General features: G+C 36.9%; 1 protein-coding gene across 1 annotated transcript; it reads right to left on the bottom strand.

Annotated features, from left to right (window-relative positions):
* Window positions 1-8,223: 8,223 nt before the first annotated feature.
* LOC149089686 (uncharacterized) lies at window positions 8,224-17,745 on the bottom strand. The gene is made up of 2 exons (XM_089237064.1): window positions 17,625-17,745; window positions 8,224-12,931 (listed from the first exon to the last, which is right to left on the bottom strand). The coding sequence occupies exon 2, from the start codon at window positions 12,734-12,736 to the stop codon at window positions 8,309-8,311; it is 4,428 nt and encodes a 1,475-aa protein (XP_089093190.1). The 5' UTR covers window positions 12,737-12,931; window positions 17,625-17,745; the 3' UTR covers window positions 8,224-8,308.
* Window positions 17,746-21,807: the final 4,062 nt, after the last annotated feature.

The raw sequence follows: 21,807 nt of genomic DNA, 5'->3' as shown, positions 1-21,807 counted from the left end.
TTGAACAAATTTGATTCTCACAAACTTTCCCCATATAAAAATATTCCAGCTCTTTGATACCATATTCAAGAGTGAGCATATCAATCAAGAAACTGTCACTTTCAATTTGTATATATTTGGTCTGAAATTTTTTAATTGAATGTGATAGACTAAATACGAGGTTTGCATGAATGAATGGCACGGTTTTGAAAATATATAAACTGTTACACACAATATAATCTGTGATACATGAAAAAAAGGAAAACATGTTTTTTAAATTTCTCAATAGATGGCAGCACTTCCATAGAATGTAATATCAGAAATTACAAATGGTGACAATGATAGAGAAAACTTTTTGTGTATTAGTATGTGTAAGGGTTGTTTCCACAACTTCTGAGCAGCGTATATTTAGAAATTTGTAGCTGAAAAAAAAAACCAAAAGAATGGTTCATTCTATTTCAGTCACTGCAATATACACAAGTGCTGCCATCTATTGAGCAACTGAAGAAAAACTTTGAATGTTTTTCTTCTCATTTTCATGTATCATAGATTATATTATGTGTAATACTTATAGTTTTGAAAATACAGTTGAATCCCTTCTTAACGGACACCCTTCTTTTTATAACCAAATAATAATTTCCCTGTATATAATAAAACTATGCTTTCCAAACACCTGATTAACGGTCACCCCTCTCTTACGGACAAAATTTTTCGTACCACCCGTGTCCGTAAAAAGGGAGGTTTTACTATACAAATGTTAAAAATCGTGTTATTCATTTGTGCAAACCCTGTATACGTACAGGGTGATTCAGAAAAGATGGGAAAAACTTTAATAGGTGATAGCACACACCAATACAAAAAATTGTATCAAACAATGCATGGTCTAACATAGTCAAACAATGCATGTCCGCAAACATTAAAACGGCATTCCTGTTGAAATTTAACGGGAGAAAAAGCATGCATGTGCAAATGTAACCTGGGAAAGAAGAAGAAACCGTACACAAATCTGCGTCAGTGAATAAAAGCCGTGGACACCAGCCCTGTGAAGTTATTCCAGCATGCAATAGTTCTAGCAGTTGTAACAAACGGGATAATGAAGCACTTTAGTAATACTGAGTCCGCGCCTTTTATTCACTGCAACGCAGATTTGCATACAATTTCTTCTTCCCAGGTTACATTAGCATGCATGGCGTTCTTTTTATCCTGATAAATTTTAACACGAATACTGTTTTAACGTTTGCGGAGTAGCCGTTTCGAAATGTGCTAGCATGTTTGCTTTTCATTTTAGACCGTGCATTCTTTGATGACAATTGTTTTTATTGGTGTGTACTATCACCTCTTAAAGTTTTCCCCATCTTTTCTAAATCACCCTGTATTCACATGCTTTTGATTAAAACACGTGTGCAGAAACTTTGGTCCACAAGTTAAGTTATTTGAGAATTTTCTGGGAAGAAAAAACCCATGATGCAGTTTCAAAAAATATACAGTAAAACCTCGATAAGTCGTCACCTCAAGTTACGGAAAAATTATGACGGCTTAAGTGGAGTGGCAACTTAAGCGGAGTGCCATCAGTTTCAATGTACAATGTTGTGAAAATCGCATAAATTTAAAGTAATATGAAATTTATTAAAGTACGAATCAAAATAACAATATTAATAAAATTTACAGATCGCGAAAGAATAAATAATAGCAATTTTTTACCTTTTTATCTCTTATTACTTAAATTATTGTGGTAAAATGTACTGTACACTTTGATTTATACTAGTAATTTTTAATTTAGACCAACAGAGCAACTGTTAGTCTAAAGCTATAAGTAGGTTTTCTTCATAATAGAACTCTGTCTATTGCACATTAATTTTACATAGACATCAAATTTAAAATTTTGGTGTTTTAATTCTTCATCAGTAGTTCATGATACAACTACAAAGTAATCTCGAACACTTTTGACTTGGTGGAGGGGCCCTGGGCAGAGAAAAGTAAACAAAAAACCTCAACTTGGGAAAGAATGTCTAATTTTTTTCAACAAAGATATTTTGTTTAAATTTCAAGCCCTAAATTAGTAGAGCCCATGCTTTCTATGATTATTTATTATCCATGCCGCGTGTTGCACTTTGACTTGATTAATTTGATTTTTCGATTTACATAATTTTTTATTTCCTTGCACTATATGTAATCTTTGACGTATCAATAAATTTTGGTTTTGCCGGAGATGCCCTGGGGGCCCGAAATGCTTACATAGCTTCTTGCGACAGAGCTTGGGTGTCTCGCGGTTTTTCCAGTTTCTCCAACGGAGCCCATGCAGAAATGAGATCTAGCTTGAACAGTCCCCAACGTTCCAAAAACCTTAGTCGGCGAATGAACTTCCCCAGCGTAACTTTCGTTACTTAAACTGTTCCGTTTGGGTATATAGGATTTTATGGTCACTTTTAAGCATATGGCAATGCTGTTAACAAGATCTTTTTCTAATGGGAACCATAAAAATAGTCTGTTCCATTTTCTCAAATTTTTCATAGTGTTTAATAACATTGTTGTCTATGAGAGGTGGAAGAGCCTGAAGAAAAATGACGACTTAACCGGAGTGACGACTTAACGAGGTTTTACTGTATTATCGAAAAATTTGCTTAGAGATGCACAGTTAAATGCTATATATGAACACAAAATTGTGTGACATACAAGATTAATGAAACCAAGAAATCTTACCTTGGAAATTTGATGTCTTCAATTGCCGCTGTCGTGTGGTCATAGTGATGGACTTGAATCGTGGTGTAATGGGCCATATCTCTGTCTCGACAGTCATCTTAAGTGCTTTAAAATTCAGAAATAGGCTTGATGATGATATGCACCTCACCTCAGAAACGGCTCAGCTCGTAACTTGATGGTAACCTGTAACTGAGTGTAAACAGAAAATAATTGCGGAAATAATGGCACACCTTCTTCATATAGAATTGACCGTCCGGCTGAAGCTGGGTTTCAGTGGTTTCCTAATTTGAAGGTGCAAATACAAGCCGATCTCCCCATTCAAAAATCTCACCACAGAGGATTTTTAAATGGGGTAATTGTATTTTGATCGATTTTTGAATGTGTTGAATGGGTATCGTTGTAGGTCTGTTGCTCTCTGTGCCACAGAGAACAAACTTCATGTTAAGTTCACAACACATTCATGCACAGCTTCCAGTGTGGACCAGGTCTTCTTCAACCACCTACTTATATCTCTTCAGTGAGACATTGGATACTGAAGGGCCCGGACACAACCCACTTCCCATCTCAGAGAGATATTGAAGTGTTTCCGGAGGATGAGTGTATCCGGAAGTTCATTAATTTTCTTCATTGAGACAGAGTGGCGAGCCATGCTCTGGTTAGGACACACACACACTTGTATCTTGAATGAAACTGTTAGATTTTCTGCCTGGTAATTGTGTGGTTAGCGTGCTAGACTTTGGCTGTGCGGGTCTGAATTCGGGCATGGATGTTTAATAACACTAACAAATTCCCTGGACAGATTATACAGAACTTTAGGAAGACTTAAAAAAACTAGAAACATGAGCAAATGAGTTTTTTCTGGATTAAGAAATATTTATTCACTTTGTCAATAAACAAGTTCTCTTATAATAAATTTAACAAAACATTTGGAGAAAAAGATTTATACAAAAGTGCAACTTACTTCAAATATTTACATCGACAATATTTTTTTTGAGTCAATAAAGAACAGATTACAGATGACACAGATTTATTAATAGAAAAACTAGCCATGTTCGGCAGGGGACATTATTATGAATGACAGGTTTCGAATTGTGATTGATGAGAGAAACAACAATCTTTGTGTTGTTGTGTATTACGTGTGTTATACGCACGTGCTAACAGAAATAAATGGCTAATTGCATCAGTCCAAGGTTGTGAGCGGTTCTATGCATGTAGACATGAAATAAATATATATGATGTGCATTCCAGGTTCTCTAAATATCATATTATCAATATTTTGTTTATAAACTCGAGTTAATTAAGTGGGGGTACTTCACACATGGTAACAATCTGATCAACACTGATTTCAATACTTCAGCCACATTAACAAATGTGCAAGAGATATGCATATTTTACATGTCGACACTCCTTTTGGTCAAGAAATTATTTCTCATCCCCATCATTTTTAACAATCATAGAGAACTGGCATAAACATGTATTTATCATTAGGATGACTTATTCTCAAGATTCAACGGGTCAATTTTTTGTTCCAACATACAAGTAATCAACTTCTAAATGAAGATGCTGATCAAAAATAAGTTTAGCGTAAAATAATCACAACATAAAAAAAGGTTGATTTAAAAAACAAAATAAAAAAAATATGTCATGGTGGGAAGTTTTAATGCGTTTGAAAGACATCATATTTTGATCAATGGTAAAAACCAATATTCAAATTGAGTTAATAATAGTAAAACATGAATTGAAAAGCTATTTTGAAACTTTTTAAAAAGAAAAAAGAAAGTCATACACATGTGTGTATGTTACTGGCAAAGCTGGAAGTGTGACCAATTTGTGAATTGGTTGAGAATTTTGGCCAAACTCTGTAGCCAGCCAATTAGCAAAGTGGCTGGAGATCCCTAGACAAAGTTCGATGTGCTGATGTAAAACAATTTGGTATATGCTAAATCCATTATTTTTTTTTTAATCACCAATGTGTGATACATGGCTATATATAGTAGCTGTATTGGATTAGTTCCATGCAACGAGAGAGGGGAAAAAAAAGAGAATTTTGGGAGAAAAACTATTAAAAAAAAGTATTATTTTTAGTTTTTTCTGTCAAATTTTGAAAAAAAAAAAAAATCATTACCACATCATGACTGATTGGTTGTCATAGCTATAATTATCATGAAAAAATACACCAACTCGGTGATGATCCCAAATCATGTCTTTTGTTATTGGACTAGCCAGGAATCTCCAGCCACTGCACAAACTGGCTGGCGAAAGCCCGAAATTCAGACATTGGCCGGGTCAATTTACAGTGAAATTGGCCAATTCACGAACTGGCTCACTTTGGGCTTTGGCAGTAACATATACAAAATAAAGGGACTAAATACGGTAAAACTTGGTTATAATGACATCAATGGTTCCGCAAAATTTTGTCGTTGACATTTTCACAAGATCTTTTTTGATAAAAAAAATATATAATCAGATGCCGTGCATAAAGTTATTTCATTGTGAGTTGAGTGACCATATTTGATCAAGAAAAGCATGGATAACTGGGATCACAAATACTAGACATCACTTATTCTCGTTGAAAACATTGCCAATTATAGGCCAAATTACAAAATACAGTATTGCCTGTATCTGATGAGCTCTAATTCTTTTAGACGAGCTCTAAATCTAGAAATATTTTGGAAAAATTGCATAAGGACAGAAGCAAATGAAAATGTGTTGTTGTGTAGCCTATCCAAAGTTGGTGCTATTTCATCTATGTTATAAGCAAGGTTTCTTGACATTATTCTCTGCAATAATCATCTGGACCACTTTTTATTGACCTTACAGCTGAGGTGTCATCATTTCCTACCACTGCTCTCTTTTCAACAGTGTAACTTTCATGTGATTTAACACTAGAAGGACTATGCTGGTCATTTTTAACATTTTTGATCTTTTTGCTCCATTTTTTTATATTGAACCAGATTATTTAGAATAGTGAAATTTCATGACTTTCTCTAAAAATACAGAAACATTATGCTGTCTAATTATCATGAGTTTAATAAAAATCGGCTGATATACTTTTAGTTTTACCTAAAAGGACCATGAATAGTCAATTTGAATGACAACATTATTGATACTTTTATTGCATGCACAGCAAATATTTTATCAAGTAGTGGCATCAAATTTCATCTAATATAGATGTTCTCGCTTCGGCTAATCAAAAACATTCTCACTGACATGTGACCACTTGATTTTTTTTTCAACTTCACCAATACTTGCTGAAAAACTGCAACAGAATTCATAAATGCCTTATTAGGGGATAACAATAAACGGTCGAAAAGAAATTTCACATGAAATTCAACAAGGACACTTTTATATGTAATATGTTTGATAGCACATAAAGATGTTATATTGAGTCTTTTTAGAGTAAAAAAATTCAATGAAATCGTTGTTCTACAAACGAAACAAAGTGTAGTGTTGATCAGATGTCTCATGTGAGAAAATCATTATGTAAATTACCATTGCATGTTTTCGAAAAAATTAAATTTAGCTTTAATATATGCTTGGTCAATTTGTGGAAAGAAAAATAAACCTGGTGAGGTTATTAACTTATTGCTGAAATTATGTAAAAAGCTTCGAAAACCTAATTTGTGCAGAAATTCCACTGGGAATGATCAAAAGAACTGCTACAGTACTGTGTGTGTGTGCTGTGTATGCCTCTCATTAGCATACTCGTAGCTTCCAATTGCTTACAATGTGGGCTTTCCCACCATCTGGGTATAAAGTTAGACACAATGGGAGTGAGAGAGAGAAAAATCCTGGAAGAACATATGGCTGTCTTCCAAACAATTGCAACCTGCTTCTTTGGGGCTTGCAACATTGGTCCTTCTAGTGTTAAAGTTTTAACCTTTTTTTTTTTTTGGTTTTCTGAAATCTTATTTCCATAACTGCAAGAGGAAAAACTGTTTAAGAAAAAACAAATAAATAAAATCAGAACTCGAACCAGAGGTGTATGCAGGATCGAAATTTGGAGGGGCACCAGGGATCTCCCTCTTCCGGAGTATTTTTACTACAAGCCCTTAAATTAACAGAAATTGAATAAGGTATATGCTTATACAGATATTTTCTTTCTATATTTTATTTTAGACAAAAAACATTTAAAAATGTTTTGTATGACCATTGTGGGGGTGTTGGGGGAAGAGGGAACAAACCCCATATGTCCTTCCTTAATTGCATATGCCTCTGACTCAGACCAGAAACCAATATAAAAGCTCACTCATGAATCCCTTAAAACTTTCTAAAAAAAAACTTAAGCCGTCAACATTAATATACTCACAAAAATATACAAAATACTAATAAAAATTCTTAAAAAATGTACAAAAATTTACATTATAAAGCCTTTAAAAAACACAGAAAACTGAGAGTTAGGATTTCGGAATATACATATGATGACCATAATGGGCAACTAGCCATTGCAAATACAGGGTGGACGAAAAATCCTGGACACTTAATAATAATAAAACTAAAATTAATAATAAATCAACCAATTGACGTAAACGAGTGCGGTTCGCACTGAAATACTTATCACAAGCTAGAGTTTTTTTAATGAATTAAAAAAAAAAATTTCACTCACAGGTGGCACGTGGAATGCAATACAAACAATGCATAATGACTCTGACAACATAAATATGTTAGGGAGGCCACACATACGATACACTCAGAACACACATTCTGGCACGTACCAATTTGTTAGAAATTCCACATATTCCTCTGCGGAATTCCTAACAAATTTTTGCATATCAGAATGTGTGCTCTGAGTGTATCATATGTGTGGCCTCCCTAACGTATTTACGTTGTCAGCATTGCGACTTCATGCTTGCAGAGTTTGGGATTGCTTTAAAAATGTGTGATGCAACAACTCCTTGTAGCGGCTCTGGATGGCATTTGTGCACCTATGTTTCTGTGTGATTTTGGATTGTTATCATTTGCCTGCATTGCCCTTTCAGTTTGGCAATTTTTTTTCTGCATCACCCTGTATAATTGGAAAACAGTCTATGTTGTCATTGCATCTTGGTTACCTTCCCAAATAGAGGAATGATCTATGTTACTCTCAGGAGAAAAAATTTCCCTTTTTCAGTGATAACTTTAATCATGTCTCCTATAAAGTTGGAAAGAACGACATAGACTGTTATTCGTCTGAACCCTCCAATTGATGTCCATGAAAATTTGTGTTACATAAAACTACCATATTTCAACACGAGCACACTTTTAAACATTTTGGATGTAGCTCGAGTTAAAAAAGGTGATAATATTGAAATTACTTTTATGTAATGCAAATTGTTATAAACATCAATTATGCATCAATTACATTTTGTGATATATCATTTGTTGTTTCACAGCACAACCTGTGAGTAAAATTTTAACTTTTTTAATTTATCAAAAAACTAAAAACTCTAAGCCATGATAAGTATTTTAGTGCAAACAGCACCTCTTTGTGTCTATTGATTGGTTATTAATTTTTAAAATGTGTCCACACAGGACTCCTCATCCACCCCATATATTAGACAAAACGTATCAAATACATAAACGTTTTAAACCTTTGAAATAATTTAAAATGATGTATATATCTATATATAACGTGCTCAGTTCAATAAGATCAGTTCATTCTTAGATATATTTTCTTTCTCATTGTATTTTGTGAGATTTTATGTTTAATATCAGTTAATGAGACAACTGTATGGAAATTGACCAATGGTTCTACGTATGACAGAGGTATTTTCGCAAAGATTGAAGAGTTTTTGTAATGAACGTTCACCCTGAGTCTACACATATCACAGATCACCTTCATCTCTCGCAGATGTTGCAATACTTTGTCATCCACGAATCTCTTGACTAGATGTGTCCGGGAAGATGATTCTGCCTCTTCGTACTCAACTTTAATCCTCTTCTCCGGTAAATAAAATCCATCTTCTGACGCCTTCCTTTTCAAATGCAAGTGTCTGTCTATACCTTTCTCTTGCAGAATAAGGGAATTACATGGCAACACAGGATCACAAGATGCTTCATCAATTTTTCGGGCTTCACTCGGCTGAGAAATGGGTAGAGTTGAATTGCTTGGCGTGACCGTTCCGGAAAAATGGAATTTCTCTTTAGAATATTTCCTCACTGAAATTTTCTCTATGAGATAATAAAACTTTTTACCGCTAGACACGTGGACGTTTTTCCAATGCAGCCTAAGATCTGCCAAGCGCTTGCAACTTTTTGAACAGTACCAACAAAGAAACAATGGTGACTGCACCATCTTGCTGGACAAATGACGTAAAAAATATGTGATGATTCGCTTTGATAAGCTAGCAACTCTATGATGGGAGCTTTCTGGAATGTATAAAGAAATGGTACCATCTAATGGATGCACTGAAATTTTCGAAACAGACAGATAATTCTGAATTACTGATGAAATGACATTGGTGACACTTATCAAATTAATCAATGCACGAGAAGACGTTTCGCTGTCCTCTGTTGTCACTGCTGGTTCATGGCTTTCCTCTCCCGGTTCGCTTTTTACTTCCTCATCTTCAGCTTTTGAATGCTTGCATTTCTTCTTCTTTTTGCAAGAATGATGCAATCTGATATGCCTTTCTAGTTTGTGTGGAGTTCTTGCCTTATGAGTGCAATACAAGCAAGTCAGCAGGGAATAGCGGTCTTTTTTGGAATTTTGATCTTCAGTCGAATCTGGTTTAATGGCTGTTTCAGTTTGAACATCCTTTTCAAACAGATCTTTTATTTCATTGTTACTCAAAGGGCGGGATTCACAATGATAGTATTTCAGTACCGATTTCATACCATGTTCAGATTTTAGATGTTTTTCCATTTTTCCAACTGTATTCTTTTTTTGAGAGCAGTATAAGCACTCAAATAGCTTGAAATGCATTTTGTTGATTTTGATATTTTCTAGAAGCATTTGTATTCTATTGTTGTCACCTTCAAATTCTCCACATGATAATAAATAGCAGTAACATGTCGATGGACTAGCGCAATTGTATAAACTGGAACCACTAACTTTTTTATCCAGATTCAAATAGCATTCGATAAGATAACATAAACTGGCAGATGTTCGCAAATAGATCATCAACGGATAATCTGCATGGCACGTAACCAAGTGATTGAGGACCTTCAGACGTTTATTACAACCATAGTCACAAAATAAGCAATGTAAAAGACTTATGTCATGAGTACGAAGATGAACAATCCATTCGAGCATGGACGTGCATTTAACATCACATTTTGAACAGCATAGTGCAGAACTCGAAGAGTCTCTTTCTGGATGATTCCAAACATGATGAGCTATATCTGTGATACTATTGGTTGAGAATGAGCAATCCTTGTAGAAACAGTCTATTTTATTTATTGCTATGGAAAAACGTATTGGTTTCTCTGGCGATTTAGCTAAATGCGTTTCAATCGATTCTCCTGTTATTACATAACCTTGCATTTTAGGATGAGCAAAATGTAGATGAACGTCAACATGAATTTTTGTGCAAGCACGATAAAAACACAGCGAGCACTGAAATATCCTCTTCCTGTGACTGTTAACCGAATGTTTCACAAGACTTGAAGCATCTGAAAAAGTTTCCAGACAATATGGACACTCAGCATTAGAGCACTCGTGGCTCTCAAAATGCTTAGCGAATTCTTCTGGTGAATTAGAGGTGTAGCTACATTCTTCAGACATGCATTTGAAGAAATGACCAGAAAGAGACATGCGCTGTACCACAACAGAAGTTTTCTTCCTATCCAATAGATAGCTAAAATACTTTTTGCAATTTTTTGCAGCAGGATTTAGAGAAGTGTCTGGAACACTTGTGAAATCACTGGGAGGAAATAACTCTGCATCAGTGGTTTCACTTGAGGTTTTCAAAGAATTTTCAGAATCTGTGCAGTTTGACAGGAATACCAGAATTTCTGTTTCACTGGTCTGAACGAATGCTACGTTTCTTCCTTGGTGAAGGACATCAGCTCCAGTTTCTGTTGATTTGTTCACTTCTGAAGAAATAGCACAAGCAGGAGGCTGAACAATACAGCTATTCACAGATGTGGGCAATTTATTTACACAAGGTGTCTGTACTGTCCCTGCATTTACATAAGTAGAAATGTTCCCTTGTCTGATTTTAGCCAGGCTATGTGGTTGCAATATGAATAATTTGGAAGGGTCAAATGAGGTTTGGCTGGAAGAAGCTTTTGCATTACCGCTACACATTATGGTGTTCGCAAGGTTAGCAGTACAAGAACTGACAGGTAAACAATTGAGCTTTGTGAATCCAGACATTCTTTGATATTCCCAAATATTCCTTCTCTTATTCGAAGGTTTCTCAGCATTCATGTTGCTAAAAGCAGAAGATGCAACTTTGATACTATTTTCTGAAATATTCAGCCATTTACTATTAAAATTTGGAGCAACAGCAACTAGCTTCAAATTTTTGATATTAGAAGTAGATGCTGGAACAGCATATATAACTTTGTTCTTTTTCACATTTCCAGACACGGACATGTCTGAAGGCCAAGAAACATTAACAGCATTTGGTACTGATATCAAAGTGGTGTTACTTTTTGAACTAGACGGCGAACTCAAAGTCTTTTCAAGTATCGGTGCGAGAGAGCATTCTCTTGTATCATTAGAAGAAGTCACTGGCTGTGAAGTGTTTAGTCTCACTACATGAGCAGCGGCAGCTTTCTCACATTCCCCTATCAAGGCTGAGAGTGGGGTCTCTTCAAGTATTGGTGCGAGAGAGCATTCTCTTGTATCATTAGAAGCAGTCGATTTTGTCACTGACTGTGAAGTGTTCAGTCTCACTACATGAGCAGCGGCAGCTTTCTTACATTCCCCTATCAAGGCTGAGAGTGGGGTACGAGAGAGGTGAGCATTTTTCTCTTGCCCAGCGAGACTGACTATTTGTTTTGAAGACAAAGATGTTTTTCTAGCCGTTAGCTGAACTGTTCCGCCTCCTGCAGAAGCACTACACTCAGAAATCAATAATTCATCTGTCCTGTTCTGAAAATTTGTAATACAATTTGGCTGCAGCATATTTACAATATTTGTGTCCGTTTCCTGAGCTGGGTTTTTGACAACTACCGCAAAAGGTTTCAGTAATTTTAAAGCGCTAGATGAGAGTACTGGTGGAGATTGTTCAGGCTGATTAACAATCAGAAATTGACATTTGGAGACATCTTCTGGCATTCTAGAGGTCGATGTTAGAAATGTTGGTGGTTCTCGCTGCTGCTGAACACTGCAAATCGACCCGGAACTGCTAGATGTTGATTTAAGACATTTTGGGCTGATACTGGAACTAGATCCAGTTTCATCAGAAGACTTAGGTGCTATTTTTTTTTCTTTTTTCGGTACAGTCATCATTGGTTTATGAATCCTACTGAAAGATGTGCGTTTGGTAATAGTCACCGGTGAACTAGCAGTGGTAAATACACTTTCGATATTTCTGATGTTTACTGCTGGATTGGCGGGCATGAATACAACATTATTTTGCACAGATTGTGGTGATGTATAGTTTGGATGGTTTGCTGGATGAACTTCAGATGGTGTATCGATTATCAAATCCACAACTTCCTTTTTTATATTTTTCCTAATAGCCATTGTATGCTTTTGCGAATATGACTTCAATTTCTGCCACCTCTGATCCAAATGAGTGAACAAACTGCTTGGATTAGAGAATTTCTTCCGACAATAATAACATGGGAAACCACATTGCATACATTTGGCGAGATGGAATACAAACGACTTGTTTACTGTGGTCTTGAAATCGCAGTCCTGTTTTCCACAGCGATAGATAGCCAGCATGCCATGGTGAATAGAGTCTATATGTTCGATTAGACATTTTGAAGTATGGAATACTGCACCACAAGTGACGCAGGGCAGAAAATTCTTTTCGTGCTCATTTTGGAAATGGCTTTCGAAAATCTCACAGTCTGCACAGAGAAATCCACAAAGAGAGCATTCGTAAACCCGATCAGAAAAGTCATCTGATGTATCATAATTACATGAAAACTGGTGGTCACTTGTACCTTCCGACATGATAGATAGAAATCAATTACGTTTCTCGCATAAGATAACACTTTTAAACGCATGAGAAAGTATTGCCAAATCCAAACTTTAGGAGAAAAATGTCCGTCTTCGTCATCTCTTCAAGATCATTTCAGCATATTTATTATGAGTGAAGGCTAAATTGAAAATTTACTCTCCATCAGCACGCAATCAGAAATTCATTTCCTGAAAAAGAAAGAGGAAAAATTACATTAATACAGTGAAACTTCGCTACAACGATACTTGCTATAACAATAAATCCCTCCACAACAATATTTTTTTGCAAAAAATTGTTGGAATTGCTTTTGTTGCATTGCCTTGATACAAAAACATCTTTTACTACTATGAAACCATCTATAACAGTGGCTCTTAACCAGGTGTGTGGGAGAGCATTTTTTGGAGGGTGCAAGGAGGTAAAAAATATTATTTATATTTGGGGCTGAGGGCTCATGAACCATCATGACAAAATAAAAGCAATATCACATCTATGGTTATAGCTGTAGCAATTTTACGTTCCCTCTTATGTCTCATTTGCATATTCACACGAATGTACATTAGCACTGTTCTATTGTTGAACTCTGTCTCATTTCACTTTCATCGTGTGGTGCTGCTGCTGCATATATTACGCTCCTAGTCCCCTTTCAGCACCATCTTTTTTTTTCGTTTTTATGGTGTTAAATTGTTTCTGTTTGGCCGAGGCTTTGCAATGACTTCAAACCTAGCTTAATTTATTTCAGGGCTCTCACTCAAACAATTACAAAAGTAGAAAAAATTAAGACTAAAAAAGTAGGATGCGTAACCCCCCACCCAGACAATATAATCATAACATAATAATAAAATATTTTTTTAGTTAATGAAAAAGAAGTTCATAGCATTATTTCAGTATTCTATAAGATTGACTAGAGCTGAAGCAAAATGACAGAAATGACTTGGTAACAAAAACAATTTTTGGCCAAAACAGTGCACTAGCAAACCACAGACAATTCTTTTCTGTTCTCCTCACAATATAAATTAAATTTTTTTTTTTTGGAGTCTTCCATACTCCAATCTGTGAACTCTCTTCAACAATGCACAGCAAATTATGAAGGTATGTAAGATTTTTAAGAATGGCGCTCCTTCGAGACCACTTTCAAAAGCACAGTGTGTATGAATCACAAGATCGGATGTTTATTTACATCGGAGGCCACAGTGAACCAGATGGTTTCACTGCGTTGCCATCCCTTTTTTAAAGGGATTTGTTAGCATTTTACTGTTTAATACCAGTGTAATCGTTTTTGAAAAATGAAGCACTTTTATTTCTAGCTCTTTGCTGAGCATTGTATACATTGTTTATGCCTCTGTACGCCCTAAAAATACAGAAGACAAATGGAATGCTATTGGATAGCATCAGAATCTCTAAATCTAGATAGGCCTATGTATCCAACTGCTTTGTATGTAAACTGTGGTTTCACCTTAACACAAAATGTGCACCATAATTTTTGAATGATGAATGTTAGTTACTGTCGAAGACCATGAAATAGTAAACATAAATTATTTTTTTCCCCATCCACACAGAAGTTTTTAATGACTATTTCACTTGTTGAACCCTCAAAATAAGCAAAAGAAAAATGAATAAACCCAATAGTCCACATACAACCCCCAAATAACCTAAAAAAATGATACAATTTCTGCTCCGGCAGAATCATTAATTGCAATCTTCTATGTTCGTATTATTTGGCAATATATCAATGATTCCCTCCTTACTTAAAATCAATTGAACAAATTTTGTTGATAGGAAAAGTATTACAAAAACTACAAAGTAGGACAAAAAGTAAGTGGCAGCCCTGTTATTTTTATTTTTTTCAGTAAATTTTATTTAGCATTTTCATGATTTTTTATAAATTGGTTAATATCAGTGTAACGGCTGCTCGATTCAGTGGGTTTTGAAGAACGCGTAAGTGTCAGTTGGAAAATTCCAGCATATAACCTGGATTATTACCATAGCAGCAAAAGGAGGATGAAAAAAAAAAACAGGTGAGCTGTACAAAAATGGTTTTTTTCCTATGTTATACGTCGGGTTGCAACCAGAGGTCTTGGCACCAACTTGGAGTGCAATAAGGGTAGCTAAACTTCATTTTTATCTCTTCCGATATTTGTAGATATTTTATTAGTGCAATGAAGTGAGGAGGATACAAAAAAAACAAAAAAAAAACCAGACGAGTGAACTCTTTTTCTATTTCTATATCCCCCCCCCCCCCCCCCGCTGTGGCACCCTGAAGAAGTCTTGGGAACAACTGCTGAGTGACTGTATGCAGAGACCGCCCTTCTCCTATTCTAGCAAAATTTTCGCGACCAGTGATTCCTTGAATTTGCCGTCATTGGCTTAGCCTCTGCCCTCTGTAAATATAGCTCTAAGTCAATCTTTTGGTCACTCACTGATCTTGTCCCTTGCTCTCTAGGTCACTATTTTGCTCATTCCTATGCTTGCACACTGCTTTGGTCACTCAATGCTTGCCCATAGGGTCTGCATTGCAAATCCTATAGGCCACTCACCATCCTGGTCTCTCGCTCACTAGATCACTCTTCTGGTCATTCACTGTTCAGTTCTCTCGCTATCTAGGTTGCTCTATGAATGCTCTAATAATTGCTCTAGGTCATTCACACGCTTGTACACTGTTTTAGCCAAGCATGTTTGCAAACACTCTAAATCACTTTTTTGGTAACTCACCAACCTGGTTCCATGCTGTTTAGATCACTCTTTTGATCACTAATTGACCTGGTCCATGCTCTCTACGTCACTCTTCTTGCCATTCACACATTTGCACACTGGCTTTTATCACTCACTTGCAAACTCTCTAGGTGACTCACTAACTTAGTCCCTTGTTTTCTAGATCACTCTTTTGGTCACTCACATGCTTGCACACTCTCTAGGCCAGGGGTGGCCAACCCGTGGTACGTGGTATGGAATCAGGAGTGGTATGCAAACGATTTTCAAATATTAACAAAATTCTATTCAATTTTTTCAACTTTTTAAACAATCCTTTTCTTATGAATGATGGTCTCGTAGGCTGCCAAACCTATATTTAGTATGGTAAGCATTCTTAAAATAGTAATTATGCGATGAATTTCTATTCGATGCGTTTCTTTTCAGTTTTTCATCTTTGGGCATAGTTGCTGGACATCCCATGAAAATTAGACTTAGGATTGTTCGCAAGGGGGACATTCATTATATAATGCAATTAAATTGTACATCCATGAATTCTAATTCTAGCGGTGGTGGGGGACCCCCAAGCAGGGCCGCCATTTCAACTTTTTCCGGGGGGGGGGGGGGCAAAGCACATGTACTCAATGTATGTATATATATATTTGTATATATATATATATACCATTTTTAGGCCCCCCCCCCCCGCTAAATGACTGGCCTGGCCCTAAGCCCTTACAAAGTCTTCATGGTTCCGGTACCCAACATGGTATAGGATAAGTAAGATGAACTTTTCTTTCTCTATATTGTATATGTTCATATACAATCTGCATTGCGACAATCAAATTTATGACCCAAAAATAAAAACAATTTGGAACTCAAAAACTGATAAACTAAAAATTTTTACAAAAATGCTAAACATCATTTTACAGGAATGGAGAGAATGCTTGTGTTACGCAAAAACAGGACATATGATCTGCATATTATAGATTGCTAAGCCTCCCCCCCCCCCTGTAAATATGCTTCTGGTTGTGTGGGCATTGTGCTGAACTCTCATCACATGAGGTTACAGGTTCAGATCTCACTGGTGGCACAGTACTGGTCGGCTAAAGTTGGTTTTCAAACTTTGAGTAATACAAGCAAGTCTTTTGTTTGTAAAAGCAGACACACCTAAAACACGATACTTACATAACCCTGAAACGTTCAAAAGCATTTACTATCTTCACTTCAAAATATGCAAGTTAGGTGGCAGCAGGAGTATAATGTAGCTGCAGTGGTCGAATATTTATTGCGATAGACTTGCCCCCACCTTTTAAGTGGGAATGCAAACCGATCTCCCCATTGAAGTCTCAAATAATGTACAAATATTCAATTGTTACACTTTACCAATAGTTCAGAAAATAGATGACAGATGGCTGCACTATAACAAGCATTACACAGAAACAAACTTTAGGTCAGGTTTACAACACTTAAATGCACATTCCAACATGTACCAATTTGTTAGAAGTTCCTTAGAGGAATACAGACACGGTGCATGTGGAGTTTGGTAATAGTAGCAGCATGAGTATAACGCAAAAAGCATGCATAACTCTCACAACATAAATATGTTAGGAGCACACATATTGCGACACATATATATTGTTAGAATTTCCACCGAGGAATGCGCATGAGGTGCATATACGGTTGAATAATAGTAGTCTTGGTGTGAAGTTGGCGCCAATAAGGAGGGTAAAATTCTGTCTTTACCATAAATTTGACTTACCGCCTAAATTTCTCTTCAATTTGTCAAGCCCAGCATTGTTTGAATTTTTTTTTTTGCCTTTGGGTAATTGTATTTGTTCTTCATCGGCCATCTTGACTTCTTGGCGGGAGAAGAAAGTCGCCAAATTGGCTCTGACCACGCTTATAGGAAAATTAACCAAGGAAGGAATGAAAAACTTAATTCTCATGAGCGAATAACAGTGATCTAACAAAAACCATTTTGTAATTTCAACTAAAATCTATTCTCGCCAACGATACGCCAAGCGTTGGGAAATCTCAATGTGATCCAAGGGAATGGATTTTGACAGTCAATGAGTGGGGCGAGCCCTGAATGGGAAAATGAAAGGGATGCTCGGAATTTGTTGATCGAAATTCACCAACAATTAAGAGAAAAAGAACTTGTATTTAAAGAGCTCGAGTCAAAGAAACATTCGTTACCTCTCCATCGCTGGTCTAGAAGCTCATTTGAACGGACATCGCCAATAAAATACAATATTTATATGCTGTACTATGATAGGTGAGAAATGTGAATAAACAAGACGAGATAGACGGCTTTGACTCCACATTCGCTGTGTTTGTGTGCCAAAGTTGCCAGATCCTTAATAACGTTTCCAGGCAAAAACGTCTTCGATATTTGGACTCGTGCTGCCATCTAGAAAACACAACACAAACTACAGTTTGACGGTGATTCTGCCAGTGTTTCCCATTCAGGGGTGCCTGAACCCCCTAGGCCAAGAGGTTTCCAAACTGGGGTCATTTACGTATTACGTCGGCATCAGGGAGGGAAGGGGGGTTTCAGATTTGCTGACTTTTGATGACAAGGGGGGAGGGGAGTTTGAAGGTTTCTTATTACGTCATCAACATCCACCCCTTTCAGAAGATATGAAATATTCTAAGCTGCTGGCGAAATTTCGCTGACGGGGGGGGGGGGCATTGTTTTGCTGACAAGGGGGGAGGGGGGGGAGGGGATCAAAAATGGCTGAAAATCTGCTTACGTAATACTTGAATGGCCACTCTGGTATTCGGCGGAACCCTGGTAGGGGGCCCTCCGTGAGAACTTTTTTTGGAGTTCCGCATGATCAAACGTCACTGAACCCTTAAAAATCCCGGAATTTCTGAGAGCTTTCGAAGAAGAAAAACTTTCTTGTTACTGACACTTGCAAAACCAGAGAAGAAACGAGGATTTTTGCTACCCTGAGCAAACATGATTCAACCGCCCGGGGTAAATATTATTCTGCCACCCCCCCCCCCCCCAACCTTTAAAATTCGATAACTTTATAACGGTGTTCTTTATTCGCACCTAAAACTGCCACCTCCTTAACTAAAATTTTGCCACCCGGGGTAATTACTCCCCTCTCCCCGCATTCTTGATAGTGAAGAATCTTGAACTGCATAATTTATGTAAATTTTGCGAGACACCCAGGGCCATTTCAACACACCAGTCCCACAAAGGCCATTACCACCTCCTATGTATCTCTAGGAGGTAATGCCCAGGGAAGGCCCGAGGAACAGCCATGGAACAGTCCCGTTATCATCAAAGGTTTCGGGAGAGATCTTTCAATGGAAGAAATCCCTGACCTAGGGAGTGTGCAAGCATGTGAGTAAATATATATATATATATATATACATATATATATATATATGAGTGATCTCTGGTGAACGAGGGACGAAAGCAGTTACTAGATTGTCTGAAAGCATTTGAACCAGTGCCGTCTTTAAAGCATGAACAACCTCAAGAGAAAGGGGAGGGGGCACACAAAAATGAGGACAGGTCGAAATTTTCAAGAATTGGAGAGGTAGGGCCGCAGAAAAATCACTTGGCTCGGGGTCCCATGATGCGCTTAAGACGGCCCTGATATTAACGACCAAAAGAGTGACTCAGACACAAAGATGTACGTTCTGTGTGTGTAGGGGGGGGGGTGCTAAGCGAAGTATTATAGCCCAGGGTGGCTTATCTGAATAAATGAGCGTTGAACAAATCTAGACTAGAATGGGTGAAGGAAGGAAGGTCCAAACCCCATAAAATCCCTCCGAAAAGGAGCGGGCAAAGCCCAAATCGGAGGTTCCTGAAATTATGTGACTTGATAGTTGACAAAAGCAGAGCAATTATTCCTCGAATTTCGGCTTGGAAAAATCAGCCATTTGCTCAAACGGGACTTTCTATTCACCCGAGAAGGCCTCCATTGGGCTGTGTGTGTGCCTGGCGGAGCTCATGCATTATATATAAGACGGCCCTGAGATAATTCATTAAAGCATCAGAAAATATCTTCCTTCTTCCTTACAGAAATAAATGAAATGGGTGGAACAGCACACCGAATGCCTGGAACCCTCTCTCAAAAAAGGAGACCATGGGACCGAAAATTTTGTCCGCCAACGAGGGGTGTTCGTTAATGAATGGTAAACTACATTAAGGTCCGTCGACGTAATGCAAAAAAGTATCTGTTAGGTGGCCGCAAACCGAGAGTGTCCGTTACGGGAGGTACTACTGTACCCTCCACCGATAAGCACCCTGTTAAAGCCGTCATGAAAACTGTTACACGTTAATATTGTCGAAGATTGTAGCTCTGTAGCTTTAGCAAAAACCACACGCCGGGCATTAAGAGGGTTGGCACCATCCCTCGAACCTGCTGAGAATTGTTTCCGTCTCACCCGGTCAGATCTGTACTGAGTAGGATGGCGTCGTCCGGTTTACGAAAAAGTTACCCGCATACCCTTTTAGGGGTGGGACAGGGGTGTGTTGATGCATTACCCATTAAAAATGTTTTTGTTTTGGTTAAAAAAAACCACTGCTATTTGTGTAAGTGGTGCCACCTGTTGTAAAAATATGTAAGAGATATTGCTAAAAATGCGTGCATGCATTCTCATGTCAAACTTTTGCACTTTGCGGCTACCCGAACTCAAGACTGTTCGGAATATTGATCAATAACCTACTCGAGTAAATAAATCATTAATAATATAATTACATTGAATTCCCTGCTGCCATCTATGAAACCTAAAATATACTAATTATCGGGCTCGCTTGAAATGCCTGCACCATGGATTTTTTTTAATTATAATTACTAAAACTAAGTGTGGTAGGTTAAACTTATAATAATTTACTTTACAAAAACATTAACTGGTAAAATTTTTAGGCTAATTTAATCAACAGTGTTGCTTAAAAAATATTTATCAATATCATATCATATTAATTGCTGTTTTAAATGCTGTACACTAATAAAAAAGCCGTCACCAATTTCAATCGCAGAAAGAAAACACCCTTTTATTTGATAGGTAGCAGCAGAGATTCTAGTTCAATTATGTTTGTGATATAAAATTGAAAATACAGTACTGTATACTGCCTAGTTAATTTCAACATTTTCTAAAAGACATTTTTTTTTTGCTGATAAACTTCTATTTTTACTCGTTTATTAGTTATGGACAAAAGTAACTGAAATCGGCACCATTGTTCTTTTATCAACGTGAATAAGTTCAAATACATGGCAATAAGTGCAAATGTAAAAATTTCTCACTCGTCAGTCCTAATCTGACTTAACAAAAAAATTAGATGCAAATACTTTTCATTTATTTTAATTTGTTTTAATAGTCTTTACTTATTCACGCTCTCAAACGCAAAAAACAAAAAAAAACGTCCAATTAAAAAAACCTCTCGTTCCCTAAAAATCGAATTTTTGAACCAGAAGCTTCTCCATGAATACCATTTTCAGTTCCCATCAGGAAATTATGATTTGAAATTACGATTTGTTTTCATAATTTTTTTATCCAATAGAAATCAGCATTCTTGAACTACAAATTTTACATGCATTTTACGGGACCCCCCAACCCCAGGGTTATCTTAACATATGCGTCCCAGCCGGGTATTGCATAAGGGCTTAAGATTTGAAATCAGTGATTTATGACAATAAATGTGTAAATTAAGAGGTGCTGCCTACAAGGGCGTAGCGGGGGGGGGGGACTTGGGGGTCTGGTCCCCCCCCCGAAATGTGAGAAAATGACCGACAAAAGGGAAAAAGATGGCCAAATCCATTGTTCTGTCACTTTGGTTCCCCCCCCCCAAAATAAAAGTGGTCCCCCCCCCCCGAACGAAATTTCTGGCTACGCCCCTGGCTGCCTAAACCCTCTTTCATTTTGCTCTGGGACTATGACGGCAGTAGGGACACGCTATTTTTTTTGTATAAATATTCAAAATTTGTTCGAGTTCCGTGGAACGGCCTTATTATCATCAAGGTTTCCCGTTCAACCGCCTCATGACTACCAAGGGTTCTGCGTGAAGTTTTATGTTGGAAACCCCTTTCCGAGGAGTCCACGGTCCAAATCTAGAATTATAAAAGAAATTAATGCTAAGTTTAAAAAAAAATATATATGATAATAAAATATGATTATAAATATAAGGAAAAGTTCTAATCAAATTAATGCACAAATAGCACCGCTGCAATTGGTTGACTGCGGTAGTAATACTGTTATGATTTTACAAAAATTGTTACTTGTGTTTTTCGCAACTGAACCAGAACCTCTAAAAAAGAAAAATAAAGAATAAATATCGATCCCCTCGCTTCCAATGAAATTTTTACGCAGTCTGGTCAATTTTATTGCTTTGCGTGGAGCAAGGCGGGAGTTTTTCTTT

This window comes from Pholcus phalangioides, unplaced genomic scaffold, assembly GCF_987345545.1.
Source record: "Pholcus phalangioides strain wild (caught in Gottingen) unplaced genomic scaffold, Ppha-v1.0 ptg000001l_1, whole genome shotgun sequence".
Lineage (NCBI taxonomy): Eukaryota > Metazoa > Arthropoda > Arachnida > Araneae > Pholcidae > Pholcus > Pholcus phalangioides.
This window is presented reverse-complemented; position numbering and strand designations above follow the sequence as displayed.

Bases quoted from the DNA above. Each gene is read 5' to 3' on its own strand.
- LOC149089686 (XM_089237064.1), bottom strand. From the start codon at position 12,736: ATGTCGGAAGGTACAAGTGACCACCAGTTTTCATGTAATTATGATACA.